Source organism: Littorina saxatilis, linkage group LG10, assembly GCF_037325665.1.
Source record: "Littorina saxatilis isolate snail1 linkage group LG10, US_GU_Lsax_2.0, whole genome shotgun sequence".
Taxonomy (NCBI): domain Eukaryota; kingdom Metazoa; phylum Mollusca; class Gastropoda; order Littorinimorpha; family Littorinidae; genus Littorina; species Littorina saxatilis.
The window spans coordinates 8,263,276-8,273,614 of NC_090254.1; the positions used below are offsets into that span (position 1 = coordinate 8,263,276).

Sequence of the window (10,339 nt, forward strand, 5' to 3'; positions counted from 1 at the left end):
CGTACGAAATGTTTACTCCGGAGTAAAAATCTCGTGGGAGTAATTTTCTCGTGTTACAGGACAGCAACTCAGAAATAACCATTCATTACAAGATCAACAGTAACGACAATCGACCAAACATCTCACTACTGCTACGTGGTAGAAGATCTTTGAATCGACACCCTGGGTGTAACAAAAATCACACATTCTCACTCACACACACATTCTCCCAAAGTGCTCCTGCCACCACCTTCTCCAATCAAAAGTGACAAAGGACACTCGAAATAAAATGGAATCAGGGGTGACAATACCCGGATGGGTGCGATTTTATGGTTGGGTATCACCACCTCCCTGCTCCAGCCCGAAAGACATCATGGCCGCTACACAGCCTTTCTGGGTAGCCTCCCTTGTTAACCCTTGACCTCTCAACTCTAACCCCTGTTACCGTGGAGCCGCGCTGGCTCAGCATGTAGCCTCTATCGGATACATCTCTGGTCGTTCATCATGAAAAGCCGAATCGGATTTGCCTTCGGTGGTTGGGTGAGATGAGAATCAAGGGTTTTTGTTCAGGGAAAAAAAGTCGGTTGGTGACATTTTGGTAAAGAATTATGCGTTTTGCGATGCATCACTAAAGTCTATTGCCATCATGTCCTGTTTAAACAGTTAAAACTGATTATTTTTATTATGAAATAGTGTTTATATTTGTACCTGGTATGGATAGACAGATAAAAGAATGTTGAATTATGTATTGTCCATCGCGGTACTTTAGAGAGTCTTTCGGATGAGACGAAAAACCGAGGTCCCTTCGTGTACACTACATTGGGGTGTGCACGTTAAAGATCCCACGATTGACAAAAGGGTCTTTCCTGGCAAAATTGTATAGGCATAGATAAAAATGTCCACCAAAATACCCGTGTGACTTGGAATAATAGGCCGTGAAAAGTAGGATATGCGCCGAAATGGCTGCGATCTGCTGGCCGATGTGAATGCGTGATGTATTGTGTAAAAAAAATCCATCTCACACGGCATAAATAAATCCCTGCGCCTTGAATATGTGCGCGATATAAATTGCATAAAAAAAAAATCCCTGCGCTTAGAACTGTACCCACGGAATACGCGCGATATAAGCCTCATATTGATTGATTGATTGATAATTCTCATGGAGAATGATTTACTTAGTCTGAACCACACACATTCCAGGACGACGGCGAAATGCATTAACCGCTTTTGCGGGCGATGGTCACGAGTTTTTAGACAGGTTCACCTCACAACGACAATGTCAAGTTGCTCCCTTTAAGGACCACAACAACAACAATCTTGAACAATAATATAGATTTTAAAAGGGAGGGAGTTTTAAATTCACACAGGTGAAGACATAATCTGTGAAAGCAAGGTCTTGTAAAAGAAGGTGGAGGGGGGGGGGAGTTGTCTTAACAGTTAGGTCTGAATATGGGGGTTCCACTGTATGTTCTCTGTAGCAACTGTTTGAGCCGAGCCTGCTGGGCAGCAGTCGGTCGTGTTGGTGAGGTTACCTCGTACAGACGAAACGGGGCACGTGGAGGGGGGAGTGAAGTTGGGGTAGGTGGGGAGGGGGGGATAGAGGTATAATCCCTCTGTCTGATCCCCCTTCCCCCCCCAAGCCTCCTCCATTTGTTTTGTTCTCAGACAGACAGAGAGACAGGAAAACTGACAGATATAGGCCTACAAACAGTAAGACGCAGACAGACAGACAAGACAGACAGACAGACAGACAGACACACACACACACACACATACACACACACTCATACACACACACATACACACTAACACACACACACACACACACACTATACAATCATACACACACCCTCGGCTAGTTATACTTCTTCTTCGTTCATGGGCTGAAACTCCCACGTTCACTCATGCTTTTGCACGAGTGGGTTTTTACGTGTATGGCCGTTTTTACCCCGCCATTCAGGCAGCCATACGCCGCTTTCGGGGGAGGCTAGTTATACAATAACCGAATCTCGTGACAGACGACAGCAGTAGCTGTGTTGCTGCAGTAGCCATTTGCGGTGTTCAAGTATCCACTGCGCTATCGGCGATCACTCTCATCTTGCTGTTTCTATCGCTGGGAGAGCGCGAGCGGGTCGGTGTTGTTCTATTCTTTTTTTGCATACTGCATGTTTGCAATTTTGCATAGATCTCTTTTTTTGCGTTTGTCTCTGTCCTTGTCTGTCCCTTCTTCGGTGATACTTACCTCAGTAATTATCAGAACGTGTTGTTCGATTCATTAAAGATATAGACAGAAAATATCTGCCCGCCTGCTTCTGTCGGTCTGTGTCTATGTTTCTGTCTTTGTCTATTTGTCTGTGTCTGTCTGTCTCTGTCTCTGTCTGTCTCTGTCTGTGTCTTTCTCTCTCTCTCTCTCTCTCTCTCTCTCTCTCTCTCTCTCTCTCTCTCTCTCTCTCTCTCTCGTCTGTCCCCCTACCTTACCCCCGCCCCCCTCTCTCTCTCTGTCACTCTGTCTCTCTCTGTTGTGTCTGTCTGTCTGTCTGTCTGTCTGTTTGTCTCAGTCTTCCCTCTCCTACTCTCGCCCCCCCCCCCCCCATCCCCGCTACCCCCCTCTCTCTCCCTCTCTCTCCCTCTGTCTCGTCCTCCATACACCATTCAGGCATGAGACCAAGGGTAGGGCGGATGGTGGCGATAGAGGTGAAGGGACGGGGAGTGTTTACAGTGCCGTGTGCCTGGCTGTGAGCAGTGCCCGCCAATGTTGAGCTCAGGCACCGTCGCGTCAGACGCGCCTTAGCTCTATGCAGGAAAATGCAGCGCGCGCTATTCTGGCCATCTGGCAAACTGTCGTCCTCATCTCTAAGGCAGATTTATACCAAGAGGTGTAAGTTACATCCGCCTTCAGGATCAGGCATTTTCAAACGCTCGACTCAAGACTACATTCCCTCTCCGTTGCCCTAAGGTTATTCAGCCGAGCAGAAATGAAGAACGTTGGTTGATCGATGGACACAACATCATTGCGAGGGAAAATGGCGTACCATTCTGATTCACTACCGACTCTGCTCATCGCATTGGTATACATACACAGAGAAGCAATGTTTATAAATCACCTCCTCTGAATACGAGATGGTGATGTACAATTCTGTAAAAATCTGTTATACTTTCTATGACGAATGTGTGTATGTGTGTATGTGTGTATAAGCATTCGTAGGACTGTATGATGCTTCTTGTATGTTTCATACTTCCGACTGAATGTTTTCGTAGAAGTTGAAAATGAGCGACGGATTCGACTGAAGTACTTTATTCATTGAAATGTCCTTACTTTTTTACGTTGAAAATGAATATTTTCATTGCTATCTTGTTCTTGTTCTTCTCACCTTCAGTCTGTTGTTCCTATTCATTCTTTAGTTATTATTTTATTGATTCATGTTCAAAACCTTCATGAATCTGTAATAACAATATTGATTGATTTATGCCTTAACAGCAGTTTTGAGTAATTTTCACTCTTTTCGTGAGATACCTATCCGATGCATGACTATTCACTGTAAATTACAAAAACCCGGCATAGTGGTAACGTCACATAATAAAAGAATAGCGACAGTTTGTGACTAATACACTAGGACCCTTCTTCCCCCCCCCCCCCCCCAAAAAAAAAAAGAAGAAAAACAAACAACATTATTTCTAAATTCACTATCTATTATGTATTTCTGGCAGCTTCTCGGTGAAAGGAAATGCATGTGTAGCATACGCTAACAATAGCTTAAAACGAAAACAAATCGCCGAAAATAATTACTTTGTCTTTGACGACTATGAACTCCCGCACAGTCGAAATACATTAAAAAGCAAAACCTGCAGCCAATACTTCAAATGTCTTTGAACTCTGTTCAGTGCAGCTCCGTCAAGTGTCTTTCAAACAAGTTTTCTTTGAAATGATTTATTTTTATCTGTCACTTGCGCGTGCAAAAAGTTCACATGGTCCTCGATTTTGACACAAATGCAAGAAGAGATTTCTGAGACTGTGTGCGGAAAAGTTAGAGAGTAGGGGCAGCAGGACAAGACAAGGGTTCTTGTAAGTTGTGCCACTTCAGTTTCTTGAGAGTTATCTTTATCTAACTGTAACGACGACAACATTGGCAGCAACAACAGTAGTATCGGCCGCAACCACAACCACAACCACAACAACAACAACAACAACAACAACAACAACAACAACAACAACAACCACAACAACAACAGAAACAGAAACAACAACAACTACACCTACAAAAACAAGTATGCTTTTATGCAGTACTAAATTTTTAATTTTTTAACTGTCACGCAAGCATAATTATTTAAAACTAAAAGCCAGTAAAATCGCATTTTAGGTGGAGAGAGAGAGAGGGAGAGAGAGAGAGAGAGAGAGAGAGAGAGAGAGAGAGAGAGGGAGGGAGGGATGAAGAGACAGACAGACGAACAGACAGACAGACAGACAGACAGACAGACAGCCAGAGCCGACCAGATGAAGAAACAGGTATGCAGACATCATCTTCCTCCCGCGTCGCGATCCCCCCCCCCCCCCCACCCTCCCGTTCTTCCACAAACTCCTTACCAAACCCAACACCCATCCGCGTTTTAAAGGTTTTGAAGCAAACAGCTTCTAGCACTCCATTAACAGAACATGCAGCTCCGAAGACACGCAACGCAAAAATAGCTTGATTAACTTTGGGTCAATGGCCGCAAGTGCAATCCGTCTTACCTGCATGGCATAGCCTTGTTTTATTATTTATTTTATTTTTATTTTATTTTTGTTACAAGATTGTGCAAACCCAAGGATCTATAAACCGATCAAAGGCTATTATGTTTACGAGGTTCGTGCTCTCTACCTGTCTGTGTTGGTGACAGAAAAATACGGGATGTTTTCTTTCCTGTGTGTTTTTGAAACAAGGCGTACAAACATATTTTTTCCATGAGAAACGTTAGTTTTCTGTTTTTAGTTTGCTCCATGAGGGATGTTTTATTTTCTTTGAGATTTTGGAACATGGATTCAAATATATTTCTCCATGAGAAAGGCTATAGTTTTTTTGTTTCTATTTTCTCCGTAAAAAAAAGTGTATTTCGGATACCCTTTCCGTATGTATTATTTAACCTTAACGTGCAAAAAAACGTGTTTTGTTGTTGTTGCCCAAATCAATCTTTCTACTAATTTATTTGACCTATTTTTGCAACAATCATTACTATTATCTTTGCCATCACCGCAACCACCATCATCACTATCATCTTTGCCATCACCGCAACCACCATCATCACTATTATCTTTGCCATCACCGCAACCACCATCATCACTATTATCTTTGCCATCACCGCAACCACCATCATCACTATTATCTTTGCCATCACCGCAACCACCATCATCACTATTATCTTTGCCATCACCGCAACCACCATCATTACTATTATCTTTGCCATCACCGCAACCACCATCACCACCGCCAATAACTGTTTCACTAAAATGCGCGTTGCTATTTTAGTTTTTTGGTTGCTTGAACAGAAAATAATGAGTCATTCATAAAAAAAAACTGTCGTCAACAATAGCATCAGAGTTGACCATTCGTTTATCCAAATTTGACCAACACCCACGGTCATTGATATGGACCATCCCGTTGTTGAACTGTAACACATAGCCAACACAGCCATTCCATCAACGACCGGCACGGTTGGCCTAGTGGTAAGGCGTCCGCCCCGTGATCGGGAGGTCGTGGGTTCGAACCCCGGCCGGGTCATACCTAAGACTTTAAAATTGGCAATCTAGTGGCTGCTCCGCCTGGCGTCTGGCATTATGGGGTTAGTGCTAGGACTGGTTGGTCCGGTGTCAGAATAATGTCACTGGGTGAGACATGAAGCCTGTGCTGCGACTTCTTGCGTGTGGCGCACGTTAAATGTCAGAGCAGCACCGCCCTGATATGGCCCTTCGTGGTCGGCTGGGCGTTAAGCAAACACACAAACACATTCCATCAACGAATGATGTTGTGTATGCATGTTGACAGAATTCTTCTACAACCCCCATAGAAACGTCAAGGAATTTGGTGTTCACCTTGTTGAAAAACAACATGGACAATTTCAATATTTAAACCGAGACGGACATTTGAGCATCAAATATTGACGCTAGAGTAAGGAGCCTTGTCAAAGTTTAAAAGAGAATTGCAATGAGTATAGTTATACAATTCAGAAGCTTTGCTTTAGAGTGGACATTCATTAGTTTGTCTGTGGAATTAACAGTCTTCAAAGACTTCAGAAACTTTGACTGATACTGTCACCAAAAGTGTGTGGATAGTAAATAAAACAAAAACAACCTCCCTTTGACCCTCAGCACTCAGAAGGAAATTTCCCCAAATCTGGGGTACTTCATTAGAAAAATCATATTAATTAATCTAGACCAATCAGATGTGAACAGGATAGTCCTTGTGTACATGTTCATCCATAGGTCCTAAATCAACATTTTCTGCGACCCTATCATGTCTAGCACATTCACCACGACCTCTGCTTTGAACACGACCACGAACACGACCACCACGACCACGCCCTCTCGGTACTGATGTACTTGTGGAAGGTATATTCTCCTCAGAATAGTCAGAATCAGACTCACCGTTGTCAGGTTGTTCAACATAAACATTGCCTTCTTCGTCGGAACTGTTTTCCTCATCGCTGACATCTCCATTACCACATCAAATATAAAGCGATGAACGTCTTCCACATCATACCTACGCACAAACCTCGACGCCATCTTGGATCACATGAAACAATCCCCGAGAAAAACCTCAAAATACACACTTTAAAGGTGGTCGTCTACATTTTGACTTTTTTCCAATAATCGTATGGTTAGATTTCGCTAAAAAGTTATTTCAGATGATGAATGAACCATGGGGCAAAAAGTTACAGAAAAAAACATATATGTAAAAAAAGTTTCTATTTTTTGGGAGCGTGACTCACGCTTCCAATGTTTACTTTTCTGTTTTCTGAGACCATGTGCTCTGCCTAAAAATATCGACCAATCAAATTATTCGCGGCGCATGCGCAAAGAGTCATTTATGGTCCAAAGATGTCTGCCATCTTGCGCCAGTTACGTAAAAAGCAAAATTGTGATCGATCAGGGCGGCATAGGTCTGAATGTGTACATTTGGGGGACCAGAAACAACCCTGAGATGCAGCGAAGTTGGAATTAGGCGCCAAATTCAACCGGCAAGTGGCAAAAACACTATGATGCTCATTGAAAGTTACGTCGGGGGTGTGCTCAAAGTACTTTTGGCAAAATCGCAAGCAGGACAAAGCCCTGGGAGTTTTTCCTGTGGAAGAGCATGCTGAAACGGAATGTAAGTATAATTGTTGACATTACACCCAACCTTTACTTTGATCTTCCATTAACTTTACTTGTATATTTGAATTCAAACCTAGTTATTACGTTTCACAGTTCTGAAACAAAGCTTGTACGTACATGATTACCATTTCACTGTAGGCTGAAAGGGCGCGTCCGAACATTTCATACTCAAAGGCGGTTTGAAATCTTAAACCGGGCTTACTTTTAGATTTGGTTTTTACATTATGTATTCCTCCACACTTTTTCCTTTTCTCAGCTAGTGTCGTGTCGTGGTGTGTGTCGTGGGAAAGGGAGGGGGGAGTTGCATTTTCAGTGGCCGATTCTACTTCGGACAGATCATAGATCTATACAGACGGTATCGCTAACTCGTCATCTATGGACAGATCAAGCTCATCCAGATGAATAGAACTAAAATGTCACATTTTTTTTTAGAATCTTATAGATCTGTTCTTAGTTTTTACGGTATGGCTTCAGCTACATTCAATCTGCGTGTGCCTTACACAAAGGACTGTTGAAAAAAAAAATTCTCTTCAGAGATTCATGATATTATTCTGTTTTGACCACCACATTTGTACAGTGTGTGATTGAATGACAAGGTGACGTGCATCTGTACGCAGACGCGCTCGCCCGCGTGTGTGTGTGTGTGTGTGTGTGTGTGTGTGTAGGGGGGGGGGATATGTCTGTCTGTGCCCTCTGACTTCAACATAAATTGTGTGTATTCAACAGTAACGTTGCACATTGCAGATCTGTGCGCCAGGAATGTGGACAAGGAAGCCGCAGTTTGAGCAAGCAACGGTAAGCTATTTTATTCGAAAGCTGTTTTATTCGATTACAGCGAGTCCGTTTGTAAGCAAGCTTTTATGATGTTCCTGTACACAACCTTCATCGATGCTACAGGGATACTGTTTCAAGTTTTTAACATTGAAACTGTGTGTGTGTGTATACGTGTACGTGTGTGTGTGTGTGGGTGGGAGAGAGAGAGAAAGACAGAGAGAGAGAGAGAGAGAGACTGTGTGTGTGTGTGTGTGTGCGTGTGTGTGTTCGCTCTGAAAAAACGAGAACACGCAAAAATAAACATCGTATTTGGTCAAGGTATCAGAAATATTTAGTATAATAGCTAATAGTGAAGGGTAACATTTTTTTCTCATAGCCTTTATTCATCAAGCTGACAGTGACAACATAATAAGGGAACACAGACAAATTAAATAACATATCCACAATTACTATAACAACAAATGCAAGCGGACCAATAGTTGCAACAAACTTCAGGCTAAATAACATCAAAAAGAAAGGACCAGGGGAAAAAGAGAGATCACACGTATCTAAGAAAACAGCGGTAACCATTTGTATGTCCGAATGTATCATTAAAACCACGATATCCACATCTTGCCTGTTCTTAGTGTCATGCAATCATGAGTAGCAAGTGGTGTAAAAATTGAGAGACACAGAAAGGCACAGTCGTTCCCATGAAAGCTTTTGGCTCACCATCTCAGATTTAGACAAGATTGTACATGAACAAAGACTTAGATTCGACAACCTGGCTGCTTCATGCGCAAAGTGATAATTTATTTTGATGTGTTATCATCACAGATTCCTGCTTGAGTTCGTTCACAAATCAGTCAATAAAAAACAATCACAAACTGCACCCAGGCTGATTAGTTGATGTGTTTAGCGATGGTCTTTTCAGGCCTGGTCTGTTCTGAGACTGTAAATCGAATAGTTTACTCGGGAAGGACTGAACCTTTCACATCAATATTCAACAAAAACCAACAAAACGTCTGAATAACACATACGAGAAGGGGGGGAAAATTAATTTGTGTGCTTTTGTTATCAGGGGAGGGAACCATCTAATCCGAGCAAAATTACCTCCCTTGATTTGTCTTACGTGATACATGTGCAAAGTGAATAAAAAGTGCATCAGTCACAAACAAATACAACTATTTAGCAGGATCAATTAGTACACTTGATGCATATATGAATGTTGATCTATTCAGAATAATAAATAATGTCCCGGCTGATACTCCCTGCTAAATTATTAGCAGATTATCATCGATATTTGTGTTCCCTGTGCACAGCGTTTGTTTTTCGGTTGTTGTTTTGGTTCATGTAACGTTTCAGGCGTATTCTCAAGACATTTAGAGAACTGTTATGGAAGCCTGAAGATCAAAGACAAAAATGTATTTACTGTAAAATGCAAAAAAAAGAAAACGGGTTTTCCAATAGCTCCTGCCATTCTGATTGTGGACTTTAGCATGCATAGCCGTGTCAGAAGACAACAAATATACATGCAGCCCGATTACTTGAAATGTGGCATCGGTATTAAGTGTGTGTGTGTGTGTGTTTTGATGCAGCTGCAGAAGTAAAGAAGCTAATGTCTTACAATATTTTCAGAAATGATCGCTCTATGTTTTACTACAGAACTGAAGGAGCAATGGTTGAGAGTGAGGGGGTAGGTATGCAATATACAAGTGGGTAGATTTGTGAACCATCTGTGTGCCCGCTAGGTGGAAGGCGTCCATGGCATCCATGTAAGAATACATCGCTGCTCTGCCGATTCAGGATGAAGTCATAAGTGTCCAAGCCATTGTCCTGCAAGAAAAAACACGTCATTTTTAGTCCATATATGCATTTCCGTGACTAAGCTTTGGTTTAATCATCGGCCTGATAATGATGACCTAGAAGCAATAGATTTGTTATCAAAAACAATTGAAAAAAAAAGTAAATTAATTCTTTCCTTCTCCTTGTATTTATCAATGTGTTTATTCTTTTCTTCTTTTTTTTTCTTGGGTGGGAAGGGGGGGTGGTGGTGGTGGAGGTGGGAAGGGGGGGGGGGGTGGTGGAGGTTGGGAGGGGTGTGGGGGTGGTGGTGGAGGTTGGGAGGGGGGGGTGTGTGTGTTGTAATTAGTTGTTTTCAAACACTTCGGACAGATACTGATGCGCCGGAGACATAGCAGCATTTTTAGGGGATGCATAATCTTGCGATCAGATGTGCAAGATGGTGATTGTTCTACACTA

At 42.4% G+C, this 10,339-nt stretch overlaps 1 protein-coding gene across 1 annotated transcript in view; it reads right to left on the bottom strand.

Annotated features, from left to right (window-relative positions):
• Positions 1–6,733, bottom strand: part of LOC138979148 (WD repeat-containing protein 43-like) — an 8,532-nt gene extending 1,799 nt beyond the window's left edge. Inside the window, exon 1 of the mRNA XM_070351958.1 lies at positions 6,596–6,733. Within this exon, the coding sequence (XP_070208059.1) occupies positions 6,596–6,733 (138 nt within the window). The remainder of the gene's footprint in view (positions 1–6,595) is intronic.
• Positions 6,734–10,339: the final 3,606 nt, after the last annotated feature.